Source organism: Podarcis vaucheri (genome assembly GCF_965113315.1).
Source record: "Podarcis vaucheri genome assembly, chromosome: 1".
Classification (NCBI taxonomy): domain Eukaryota; kingdom Metazoa; phylum Chordata; class Lepidosauria; order Squamata; family Lacertidae; genus Podarcis; species Podarcis vaucheri.
In genome coordinates, this window is record NC_138759.1 from 76,470,136 (window position 1) to 76,483,808 (window position 13,673).

The following is a 13,673-nucleotide window of genomic DNA, read 5'->3' on the forward strand; positions in this document are numbered from 1 at the left end:
AAAAAGGTGGGATACAAATGCAATTAATAACAACAATAATAAAAGCTGCATGTTATAGGAATTCAATTGGTACCACTCTCCCCAATATGTTAAGGCAGTAGTGGTCAAATCTGCCTCTGTTAAAAGCCTACAATCTTGAACTAGCCATCAGTGGTCTTTCTGTCTACAGCCTTCAGTTTAGTTCCCTGCAGAAATCCAATAGGCTACTTTATTCTTCAACATGATGCCTCCTGGAGAGCTTTTGGTGAAACAATCAAGCTGAAGTTGATTTTCCACTCTTAAATTGTTGTAAGGAGCCCCCAAATTAAAGTGAATTTTCTACACCAGGGGTCGGCAAAGCTTACCGTGCATGGGCCGGATCACTCCCGTGGAGATCCTCTGCGGGCCAGACAGGCGCAGCGTGATGCCAGAAATTGCGTCTGTGCATGTCCTTGGCGCCGGAAATTGCTTCTGCACATGCCCAGATGCCGAAAATTGCACCTGCGCAGAAGCGATTTCTGGCATCTGGGCATGCACAGAAGCGATTTTCAGCACCACGGACATGGGCAGACGTGATTTCCGGCATCTGCACATGCACAGAAGTGATTTCCAGAGCCACGGAAATCGGCCATGCCCGTTTAGCGCAGTGCGTGGGGACTCGTACAGCGGACAACTCGGTTCGGAGGCAACTCATGGGCTGGTTAAACGGCCTCTGTGGGCTGCTTCCGGCCCATGGGCCTCAGGTTGCCTACCCCTGTTCTACACCTTGTTTAGTGTTTAAACACAGCCAAACAAAATTTTCATGAAGAAACTTTTCAACCATCTGTGAGAAAGAGGCTGGATATCGTCAACCCATGCTAAATCAGTTCTGGGGCAGAGATGATGCTCAGAAGAAAGTCTTCTGTTAAATTCTCCAGGTAAGAGACCGGGGGTGAATAACCTTCTTACTGCTGCTGCATTTGAAGACCACCATGGCCAGAATGAGAAACATTCCCAGTGTTGCAATCTGCCGCCCTCTTATGTTTCATGGTCTTCACACTGACAGGTTCCAACTTCTGGGCAAGCACTAGATTGTTCTCAATCCACACAGTACAAGTGCTGAATGCAATGCAAGATTTGCTAACGCTGCTATCTCGTGCCAGAAGGGGGAAAGAACCAGATTGTTCCAATCCAGATTAAAAGAGCGATGCAGTATATTTTGGCAACAAATCGTCTTTTAAAAAATCCCTCTTTCAAAACTACAGCTGATGAAAGACTTGTATGTGGCAATTAAATAAGTGTTGCATAGAGGGCTTGTTGTTGTATAAACAACTGTACAGAACTGAGTTTGCAAAGGGGACCAAGAAGGCAATGTTTTTATTATCGTTGTGTATCACTTTTAGCCAGAGAACATACAGCCAGATAAAGTTTTTTCCATTTACATTAAACAAAGTGATCCTGAAAGGACAGGTTAATTCTTCCATTCATTTGAACCTGAACAAGAGAGGAAAAGACACTTAGGGGTGTGTGGGTGACATCAATGTTATGTAAATGCTTTGGCGCTCTGCATCTCCCCACCCCCAAAAAGACAAAATGCTAATCAGCATATGGAGTGGAAATATGGGATCACGCCCTTTCGAGACAAACAGCTGTACCCATGAAATTTCCCCACACCATCTGGGCTTCTGGGGTGCCCAAAGTAATGAAAACAACCTCAGACATTCGAAGTTGTACGCGCCCAGTCTATGGAGAAGGGGTCAGTAGCAGAGAATCCACTTTGCACGCAGAGGGTCTCTAGCTCAATCTCCAGGTAGCATCTCCAGGTAGGGCCAGGAGAGCAACCTGTCTGAAACCCTGCAGAGCTGCTGCCAGTCAGTGCAAGCAATACTGAGCCAACATGGATCAAAGGTCTAATTCAGCATAAGGCAGCATCTTATGCTTTTATGCAGCTATGCAACTGAAACCCTGAAGACTGGGGCACACCTCGCCCCAAGTGCATTGCAGCACCTGCACAGCAGGCCCTGAAATCCTAGGACCTAGCTGTCTGTCCAGGTGGACACAGTGCAGAGCATGCACCTTGGGTCTGGCTCAATATTAAGACTCCCAATACAGACGCTACTTATGTTAGCAGCTGAACTCCCAAGTTCCTTAAGTCGTGTGTGGGGACAGAGCTTGCCGAACAGGCGCTGCTCGCTCAGGTGCTGGGCGAAGCGCTCGCGCAGCCCCCGGCCGGGCCGCTTTGGGATGCAAATGAGGCGCAGCGCGTGCGCCTGGCGAGGAGGAGGAGGAGGAGGAGGGCTTGTTTATGGAACCTGGGCCGGGAGCCACGCGCCGGGCGCGCGAAGTTGCCAAGCGAGCTTCCCATTGGGTGGGAGGAGGCTCGGGAGCCAAGCGGGCGGCGGGGGGTTGCGCGTGGGGTGTGCGGCGCGCGCCGCGTCGCGTGCTGCTGCTGCCGGGGGCCCGCGAGCGGCGGCAGCAGCGCGTGTTGATAAGGGGCAGAGCGACGAGGCGCTGGCTGCAGAGGTGCCTGGGCAGCGCGCGAGGAGCAAGAGGGAGGCACGAAGCGAGAAAGGAAGGAAAGCAAGCAAGCGGGGACGGAGCGCGCCCGGGTCCAGCGCCTTCCCAGCGCAGCCGGCCTTCACCTTTGCATCTCAAGGGAACTCCAGCCTGCCGCCGCCGCTTCGATTTTGCGCGCCAAACTCCGGATCTTAGCGAAGGCGCCGAGGCCGAGAGCCGGGAACATCGATGCCCCAAGATGAACGGCGGGGCGATCGCGACGGCCACGCACCAGGCGCCTGGCGAGAGTTTCCCTTTGGGCGGCTGCAGCGGCGCCCACCCGGCCTCCTCGTTGGCTCTCCGGCTGCAGGCGGGACCCTCTCCGTCGGGGCAGCCTCCGCAGTGGGGCGCTGCTAAAGGCGGGCCCGGCCCGGCCGCGCAGTCCTCGTCGCGCTGCAAGAGCGCCAAGCGGCGCTCCAGTTCGCCGGAGCTGCTGCGCTGCAAGCGGCGCTTGGCGTTCCCGGGCCTGGCCGGCCAGGCGGGCGTCGGCGGGGCCGCGGCGGTGGCGCGGCGCAACGAGCGCGAGAGGAACCGCGTCAAGCTGGTCAACCTGGGCTTCCAGACGCTGCGCCAGCACGTGCCCAACGGCGCCGCCGCCAAGAAGATGAGCAAGGTGGAGACGCTGCGCTCGGCCGTCGAGTACATCCGGGCTCTGCAGCAGCTCCTCGACGAGCACGACGCCGTCAGCGCCGCCTTCCAGGACAGGCTCCTGCAGCCCGGCCGCATCGCCGCCGCCGCCGCCTGCGCGGGCGGAGGAGGCTGCAGCGGCAGCTCGTATTCCTCCGCCTCGCCCTCCTTCGACGGCCGCGACGGCAGCTCGGTGCCCGGCTCGCCGCGCTCGGCGTACTCCTCGGACGAGAGCGGCTACGAGGGGGCGCTCAGCCCCGAGGAGCAGGAGCTGCTCGACTTCACCAGCTGGTTCGGCAGCTACTGACCCCCAGCCGCCACCGCCGACTCCGTCGAGGGAGCTCGCTCTCCGGTAAGCGGCAGAGAGGGGCCCCGTCGGACACAGCGGGACATGCTTCGCAGTATAGCTGCATGGGAGGAGGTCGTAAGCGTGCCACTGTTTCTTCGTAGACTTGTAGGGTTGGAAGGTATCCCCAAGGCTATCCGACTTCTGCTTTAAAACCTCCAAGGAAGGAGCTCACCACCTTCTCAGTTTGAACAGCTCCTAACTGTCAGGAAGTTCTTAATGCCAAGGTTGCAGGTTTGAGCCCCATATTCCCGGTTTGCTGGGGGTTAGACTAGATGATCCCCAGGGTCCCTTCCAACTCTACAGTTCTATGATTCTTCGTGGTAGTCTTTTCATTGAGTCATTTCAGGGTAAAACTCTCTTCACAATCTGTGTTTTTAAACAGTCCCCTGCTGCATTGCTGTGTCAGCCAGGGTTAGACAGTTATTCCTCCTGTCAACCTGGATTGGGATTTTGGCACATGATCAGACAGGTGATCTGAAGCTGATCTGGCCAGGGTGGCAGGGGCAGCGTGCACACAACTGGCCCATCACTGACCGGTGTAGCTGGAAGTTAGCACCAAATAACTGAAACCGGCGGCTGCAAGTCAAGACATTCATGTGAATGACTCAGATGTTTTAATATTGCTTGCATGCAAAACTTTCCAGTGAAGGCTGAAATAAATTGACTGAAGCTGGTAATGCAGAAGCAATTCAGTGGTGCTAAAGTTCCACTGAAATGAATGGGGCTACCATGAAAATGGGCTTAGTGTTGGTGTTCTCGGTGGTCTTAATGCACTATTGAAGATGGTTCTCTTCATGGGGAGGGCCACCCAAATCAACTTCACTTCAAAGGTTTCTGCCAATAGTTTTACATAACTTATAAACATTCAGATTTCAGGATGGATACCGCTTGCAGTTGAGTGGTTTCTCATCCTGAGTTTTGTTTGAGTTGGCAAGGGCATTGTATCTGCCGCTTACCTGTGTTTCTCATTTGGAAAGAAGAAAGATAAAGGTTAAAAATGTTTTGGGGTGAGTTTGCCTTGCAGGATAACTTAAGAGTGCAGCCCTGTACAACTCCGAAGTAAGGCCCACAGAGTTCAGTGTGGCTTACTCCAATCTCTTGGGTGTGGATATAGGATTGCAGTCGAATCCCTCCAGTTCTAAATAGTTTTGTAGATCCTATCAATTTCAGTGAAATTTGCGTACAGGTACGTTCACATACTGGTGCTGACATGCAAGAAATTGTTGGTCAGAATCCTGCTGTTTACAAGCCCAGTTATATTTTCTTAAGGAAAGCAGGAAAAGGCTAGATTTAGAAGACACCAGTTTTCCTGACAAAATAGAGGTGACTGTGTTGAGAAATGCTATATATGTGTACCACATTTTGCTTGGAGAAGAGACAGCAACAGTGCAATCCTATATACGTGTATTCAAAAGTAAGCCACACTAAGCTCAATGGGACTTACTGCACCCTGAATTGCTTTAACGGAACTTGTAGAAGAGGTCTACACTGCATGGATTAGTCTAGCTATGTGACCAGGGGAAAAAGCCCTGGATGGCTCCCCTCAGCTCCGCTGGATCTGTCAGTTATGTGCTCCTAATGGCCTTTCTGTTTTCTTTTGTAGCAAGACTGAAAGGAGCGCTGTGTAGAACTTCAGTACCTCATTGTCCCAGGCACCCGTTAAGATGCAGCAGAAGAGCAACAAGGACCCTTAATTTAACATGCTTCCTACTTCCCGTGAGCCTCATTGCAAAGGATATCGAACGCTCAGATCCTTGTGACATCTGACATTGTTCTTTCATGAAACAAAAGACTAGTGGCTTGTGATCTTTCTTTCTTTCTTTTTAAAAAAGTGCAATTATGTAAATAGGTAACAGGGGCCAAAGATTATACCTGCTGTTGTACAGTAGTATATGGTGCCCCCTCTTGAGTTCTTGAATTACCAATGAAAAAGCTTATTTCTGATTCCAGTGGCAGATGGAGATTACTGGGCTTCCACACTTAATACGTGCATACTTTTTATATGGGAAGGGGTGAAATAATTAAAACTTGATGCTTCCTTTTTTCTGAATGGGAAGGGGACTATTGCCATGTCAGAAATTAACTTTATACGAGTAACTTGAACTGCCTGTGTGAACACTGTTGATATGAAGACTTATTTTTGTACAAAAAATCTCTAGAAATTGCAATTGGAGAGGAAATATTTGTAGAAGTCTGTTGCACCCTTGACTTCTTAACACTGCCAGCTAGGACGTTTTGAGACCTTACACAACTTAGATAAAGTTTCCTAACATTTTATACTAAAGGAGTGTAAAACTGTTTGTGTTAAATATGATGTCCCAAGACTTTGTTTGTATTTTGTTTTTGGGTCTGGTGTGAAGGTTCAATTCTCTGGAGAAAAACAACAACCCTGAAGTTTTATTTTTAATGTATTGAAGGTATTTTTGTATGCACTTGTTAGGATTTGTTGAGATGTATATATGCAGTTTTTAAAGAGTATCCTATTTTATGTAAATCAACTTTATAAATAAAATCTATTTATAAATAGCCTTTGTTATCATAGCTGTCTTATTATGTTCTCCTGGATGTGGGAAAGGGAAAGCTACAGAAGCAGATTAATACTGTTTTTACCTTTGTTTAGATTCATATTCATAATCTGGGTTCAGATGTCACATTGAACCATGGTTCAGTGTCACTTAATGAGCCTAGCCTCTGCTTGTATACTTCCCTCCTTTCCTATGCAGCCAGGGTGTGGAAAGCTTTCCCTTAACCACAGTTTGTTGTGTTGCCCAGTGTGTCAAAACTCATCAACACTTAACTACAGTTAATTGCCAGAGGGAAACTTAAAATTGTGGTTTTAGGTGCTGGCTTCTTGAAATCACCCATAGTTAGTGCTAGCCAGAGTTTCTGGTTCAGGCAACCCAGGAAGCTGTGATTAACTAAATGTGGAAGTGGAAGATTCTGAACCTGGAGACCTGGGGGAGGCTATGCTCACTCATGTCATGCTCAACCGAGGGTGGAGAATCTGTGGCCCCCCCAGATATTGTTGGATTCCAACTCCCACCGGCCCTAGTGAGCATGGCCAATGGTCAGAGAGGATGGGAGTTTTAGTTCATTAGCATATAGAGGGGCTCAGGTTCTCCACTCTTAGTTTAGTATGATGCTCAAATCTGGTCATGGATTACTTAACATTGCTATATGTAGCCTTAATGCTCGTAAGTGGTTTGTAAGTTCTCCCTGTTGCACCTACACAGCATTAGAAGGGATTTTAGGCTCCTAACGTCTCCTATTCAGAGACACCAAATTTACCAAAGTAAGTAATTCAGTGTTCATTTTTACCCAACTTTTCTTGGAGTAAAAAAAAAAAAAGGTGTTTGCAGTATTTGTAAAGGTAAAATACTTGTGTGATAGAAAACTGCGCACCTTTTACACTGAGAAAATGGGTGTAGAACGTACCTGCTGCTCCTGCTTTCAGTTGCTGGCATCAGTCTCTCACTTGGGTCCCCATCAGAGATAAAGACCAAATACATAGCACAATTACTTTATTAACTAGTGCTTTTAATATTTGCATGGCAAAGCATTATAGCATATATTTAAGCTTTGTTGAGCGGGACAGCATTTTTGTGTTCAAGTACTTAGATGTATACACCTCATACTACTTCTGATGAAAAATTTACAACAAAGACCTCAATTATTATGGATGGCATTTACCAGTACTCTATATCTCCTTTATTCAATGGAAAAGGGAAACATTTTTGTGAGACTACACAAGAAAGCCACTGTATGTCACCTTAATTACTAATTATGCTATTGAGCCAGAAATTGCAAGTCCAAGAACTATTTTATAGGAATACTGGCCCATTGAAGAGTAGCTTTGGGTCTAATTTCTGTTGCAAACTTTCAGCCTTCAGAATCTAGATCATGATTGGACGTATTTCATTGCACTTGATTATAAGGCAGAGAAATATAAAATAAAACCAAGATAATAGTTAGTGAAGTGGAGCCTGGGACAAGGTCTTTGTGTTGTGATATCTTATTTTCCTATGTTGTGCTTTTACTCCTGTTCAGTTCCATTTAAATTGGTGTCAGAACCTGGCTCTTAGTTAACTGGAAATAAGCATATAGGGCTGATGAGTAGACAATTTCATTTACACCCAGAGGTTATTTAGGAGCCTTTCAAGTGAATAAGCATCAAAGCTTTGTCAGGATACCTTGTGTAAGACTTGTCTTGCCTCTGGCTTCATCAGAGGGCATGTTTCGGTGTGTACAATTGCCGTAACCAAAAAATCCTGAGAGGAAAGAGGAGAGAGCAAGTGTGAGGCATACACTGGCAATAAAAAACAATTCTCGAAATGTTCTTGCGTTTAATGGTTCTGCAGAAACTCAAAACCGCAAGCCAAGCCGATACCAATACAGACTTCACAACATTAAACTATAACACCATTCTCAGGCTGGCCATTGGTAAATTCTGCTTTTTCCTTTCTTCTTCCTTAGCTATACTGTTCCAGTTAAAGTAAGAGGAGGAAGTGAGTACTTGCCAGAAGCTCAATAAGAGGCTAGCTGCAGTCCAGGCTTCCCCTTTTCTCTCCAAGTCAACAGTATTTTGATAACCCAGGCTGCAGTCTGCAAAGTGAAGACTTCAAAGGGGTCCTGGAAATGGCCTGTAGGCTTCAGGTCAGTCCCCTCTTGGAAGTCTGCAGGTTTGTTGGTTTGCTGGAGCTAACCAGTTAGTTGCAAAGTTGAACTCGGTGGATCTAGGACGGTGGAAAGAACAGTGGTCCCAACTGGGGACAATCTTGGGGAAAATAGAGATTAAACTAATAATCTAATACTTTTAACAAGGATGAGGATATTAACTAAAATACAGTGGTACCTCGGGTTACATACGCTTCAGGTTACAGACTCCGCTATCCCAGAAATAGTGCTTCAGGTTAAGAACTTTGCTTCAGGATGAGAACAGAAATCGTGCTCCAGCGGCGCGGCGGCAGTGGGAGGCCCCATTAGCTAAAGTGGTGCTTCAGGTTAAGAACAGTTTCAGGTTAAGAACAGACCTCCGGAACGAATTAAGTACTTAACGTGAGGTACCACTGTAAATAATTGGGCAAATGCACATTTTTGTTTCCCTGTTTCACAGTCTCTGGCCTGGTTGGCAACAGCATGGTAAGTCAAACTATGGCTTACTGACTGGGACAGTGTGAACACATATGCTTCTTAAGAGAAGCTCACAGCTGCATGGGTTCTCCCTGGTTCTTTCTACTCCTATGCCATGGTGAGTGAACCACAAAGTTGGCTTAGTGTGACCTCTGAACCAGGATCTGTGCTTTAGTTCTCTCCTCACCAACCACCAGCTGTAGCCAAGGTTTGTTAGAGAACCAGGCCATTATGTCTTGACTCTTGGACAAGGCTCGTCAGTCCTTTCCCCCGGAAAACAATTTCTTCAAATCCCTCATCCGGTATCCTTGCCTGCAGATTGTGAAATGGAAGCTATGGATCTCCTCTGTTTTGCTACTAACCAGCCCCAGTAGCAGACATGGTGGGTCTGTGGCTCTCACCTGACCTCTGGTCAGTCATTCTGCTGCTCCCTGGCAGGTGGAGGGGAGGGGCAGCAGTGAGGTGGGTGCAGGGCAAACACACTGGCAGAGCCAATCTGCTGATGCGTTTGCAGTGTACCAACCTCCCTGCTGCCTTGCCTTTCCTCCTCCCCCTCCTGATAAGCAGCAGCAACGCAACAGGCCAGAGGCCAGGTGAGCACCGCCATCCCAACTCCTACTGCCATGTCTCATTCCCAATGCCAGAACTGGAGTAGTCATTCGCAGATGACCCAGTGCTGCAAGCTGGCTCCAATAGGAAAGAAGCCATGGGGCCTGCTCCATCATCTACGTGTGGCTGTTGGGACTTTTAAAGACCCAATTTTAAACTGGGAATGTTAAAGACAAATTCCTAGCCCTCATGATTTGCAGATCAAAAATTTGAAACTATTTTGCTTATCAGGCCCTGGAACAGGGTTGCAATGGTCAAGGTTTGGGGTTTTCAAGGTTTTCAAGGTTTGAGACTCTTTCAGATGACCTATTTAATGAGCATTCATCCTGATTTCGTTGCACAAAGCTCTTGAGGAGATCAAGCAATGCCGAGTCTGAATTAATCATTCATTCTTATTTGTCTGCAAGGAGATTATATGACAATGAGCAACCATCCAGATTTCATCTGGATTTGCTTGTTCCTACGAGTTAATCAGTCATTTTTCTCACACTTTTTATTTCCTCATCACTTTCCCAACTGCAAAAAGTCTTTTTTTTTAAAGGTGGAATGCTTGTACCAGAGTGCTTTAATCAACTTAAATTGCACAAACTTAAATTTCAGGATGCAACTGAATCCCTCCCACAAAATATGGAATTTGGAGGTGACCTAAGAGCCCATTTCCTTGCCCTCCCTTGTCCTTCCTTCACTCCATGGTTCTTCTCCTTTTTGGTTCCACTTGTGTAATCAAAATGTCCTGATTTCTGTGGAAACTCCGATTTTATCATCAGCATCTGTGATTATTATTTTTTTGGAGGGTTGGAACACAGTAGACACAGGCTACATACACACGATAAATTTAAAGCGCTCCCCCCATACAATCCTGGGAATTGTAGTTTAAGAATGCTGGGAATTGTGGTTCTGTGAGGGGTGAATTAGGATTCTTTGGAGGAAAAATGTGTTTTGAGTGCATTGTGTGTTCACAGCCACAATCTATCTCAAAACAGTTGTTTAGTTAGAAAAAGATGTATGGGCAAGGACCAACACATTGCTTTTGTTGGTAATTTTAGTTGCACTGTGGAACTGAGAACCTGCCAGTCCCCAGTTTGCTACCACTGTTCCCTCCCACTGTTAACAGCCTTGCTGCAGCTCTATGCAACACAAGGAAGGGAACAGGCAACAAGACATGCGCAGAAGCATGGGCAATAAGGAAGGAACCTCGAAGAGGGTGCCTTTAAAGTTACTAATGCCTTATTGCCGGAAGTTGTCTCACAATCACAGCCTTCGCTGAGAGCAAACAGCCACAACTCATAAACACTGTTGTTACTTTCTTCATTATAACTGCCAGGAGAGAGATCGGCTGAGAAAATGCCTCTGTTGCCTCCCTTCTGCCTTTAGCCAACAGAAAGAGGATTATAGGCTGGGCAATGTTTTATATGGTGCCAGTTTCTTGAGCCACCCCATCCTTCAGGGGGAAAAGTTGAAGCAAGTACTGTGATGAATATCCCTTTGATACTTTCAAATAAACTTTTAAAAGACGGCTACATATCTCGCTGTGTTGTTACAGGATGCGTGTACAGTATCTGAGGTCAAAACACAGCTAGCCTTCAAGATTCTCATTTCTTTGAATTTTGCAAGGCAGTTCACCAATCAAGAAACGGGTCCAAATATGTGTATATTAGGGGGAAGTGTATATAAACATGCATATATTAGTGAAAATGTTAAAAATACATTATATTAGGGGAAATTGCTTAAACATATATTAGAGTCAAATGTACATTACAGAATCATAGAATTGTAGAGTTGGAAGGGACCCCAAGGTTAAAATGCTATCAGTTAAAATACTGACAAATTTTCATGAGTCCTTCCTTAAAAAAAAAAAAAGCAAACCAATGCAGAAATGTGGAGAACTGAGATTAATAATTGCAAAATGAAAAGTCGGAAGAAACTTAGATTGATAGATTCAGCTACCTCATCAACAAATTAGCGCAATTGGCATCAGGTATATGTCTTAAAAGTCATGCCTTCACCCTTACAGTCAAATCCTCTCCTTTTCCAGAAAGGCTTCTGGCTAGTTCATGAAGGCTTTCCTTGTCTTGATTGGTTCTCAACTTCCCCTGAAATCACCAGATATTTCCATCTCCCCTTCATACGCCAAAATACATCATATATCACTTCTTTCTTTCTTTCTTTCTTTCTTTCTTTCTTTCTTTCTTTCTTTCCCTTTTCACAAACTGGGAACGCAGAAAGAAGACGGGAGCAGAAGCGAAGCGAGTGGGAGGGAGATCGCTCCGAGGGGAGGAAGGTTTGAAAGAGTTCAGAGCAGCTTCTGGGACAATGAGAGCAGGTCAGTGTGCGCATTGTGGCTGACTCTATCCATCTAAATAAATGGAAGGTTCTGACTTGTGTCCCAGCTGGGAGAGTTTTTGTGTTGTTTTGTTGTTTTGTTGTCGGGCCCCTCCTCCCTGTTTGCTCCTCCCCCCTCCCCTCGGTCTCTCCTTCTCCAAATGGATCAAAGTGGTACCCTCACTCTCCCCCCACCGACACCCCTTTCTCGGCCCCCTCTTCTCCAGAGCATGGCATAATGCGGCCTTTTGTGGAGGCCACTGCGGAGGCCTTTTGCACCTCATTATCTTCATTGTGTGCCCCCATTATCCTGTCCCACTCCTTGTAAATAAACTCTATAGTGAGAAGACTGGGAGAATGGCAATGGGCGGAGAGATTGTGTGTGTGTGAAGAGCAGAGGGTGTTGAGGTTCACCTGTCATTTGGCCAATCTGAGCTGCAATAGCGAGAGAAAGTTGCACATGGCATAGGATGAAAGGGCACATAGGCAGAAATAATTGGGGGACACGTTATCAAGATCATTATTGGGAAAACAACTGTGGTGCTGTTGGCAATTCTAGTATCAGCGGGGAGCATGGCAGTTCATGCAGTTTGCTCTGGGTCATCATTTGACCTCCCAGCTATTTGATTTGAAGGGGAAAAGGAAGCTAGCACTGGGAGGGGACACCCTGAGTGACACAGAGCAAGCAAATAAAGAGCCCCTTAAATGTTCAAGTATCTGATCAGATTTCTGGTGGGTCTGCCAGTTGTTTATTGAAAAGCCCTATTAAAAGAAGAAAATTAGAATCTCTGATGTTCTTGCAATTCCAGCTGGTAGCAAGAGTATAGTTTCATTTTCTATACTCATGTAGCCATTTGACCAGGGATAACAAAAGTGGTGGTTACTCCAGAGGTTACTAGACTTCAGTTCCCATCATTCCTGAACACTGTAGTCTAACAACATCTGGACAGCGTCACATTGCCTATCCATGCATTAGACACTGCAAGTTTCACTCATGACTGTATTATGATAAGCGACTGAAGATCAAGTGGCTGTTGTTTCCTGGAGACTGGAGTCAGCCATGGACTCATATGTAACTATTAGGGAGGGGAAGGACCACCACTCAGTGGCAAAGCCCATGCTTTGCACACAGAAGGTCCTGTATTCAATCCCTGGTACCTTCAGATAAAAGGAACAGTTAGCAGGTGATGCAGCAACCCCTGCCTAGAAGTGAGAGACCCACAGGTAGGACTGGGGGAAAGCTGCAGCTTTCCACATTCTACCTAGATTGTGTTTTATCTCACTAAAATGGATCCAACCCTTGCCTATCTGATAACCTTATTGTCATAATGAATGACATAAGGACTTGAAAGTATGGCACACCTGAAGAATTATATCAATGCACCCTGATTTCTTCATTGAGCATACAGGATGAGTCATGTTCAGAACAGCACAAAAACAAAGCATGACTCATGCAATTTACATTTGGGGTTCTGAAGGGATACACAATGAGAACCTACAAATTAGGAGTTTGAATTTAGGCACACAAAATTCCCAATCTCCAGGCACTTCTGGTTACACAATAACCCTGGCTTTTATTCTTAGCTGGCTTTTGAATTTCTCCTATTTGCATGTGAATGTGGATTTTTATCTATTCTGTATACAACCAATGCCAAAAAAATATTAATGTTATAATCAAGGCATGCATATAGAGTAGTAAAGTTTTCTAAACAATACCAGCAATACCCACAATCATGACATTTAATGTCATGCTGTAAATAGATAAAATACTAGTTCTCCTTTGGAACCTCTGTGTAAATATCAGTGGGACTATCACCCTGCAAAACAAAGCAAACAAGGATGGGGGCATCTCTGTGCCAGAGCTCCCAGTTCAGACCTTCAGCAGGAAACCAGAAATATGAAGCAGTTCCCTCAAGAGAAGGAATATTGTTGCATTGGTTTCACTGCATGCTTGCGGTAAATGTAAGTAAGGGCTCATCTGCACTACACTTTTAAAGCAGTATCCCACAACTTTAAACAAGCATGGTTTGCCCCAAAGAATCCCGTGTACTGAAGTTTTGATAAGGGTGCTGAGAGTTGTTAGGAGACAACTTTTTAAAGAGCAACATTGCCCAGAGTTCTC

At 46.1% G+C, this 13,673-nt stretch overlaps 1 protein-coding gene across 1 annotated transcript; it reads left to right on the forward strand.

Annotated features, from left to right (window-relative positions):
• The first annotated feature begins 612 nt into the window (after positions 1-612).
• Positions 613-6,016, forward strand: ASCL2 (achaete-scute family bHLH transcription factor 2). The gene is made up of 2 exons (XM_082237746.1): positions 613-3,493; positions 5,094-6,016. Exon 1 carries the CDS (start codon positions 2,264-2,266, stop codon positions 3,446-3,448), a length of 1,185 nt encoding a protein of 394 aa, XP_082093872.1. The 5' UTR covers positions 613-2,263; the 3' UTR covers positions 3,449-3,493; positions 5,094-6,016.
• The last annotated feature ends 7,657 nt before the right edge of the window (positions 6,017-13,673 follow it).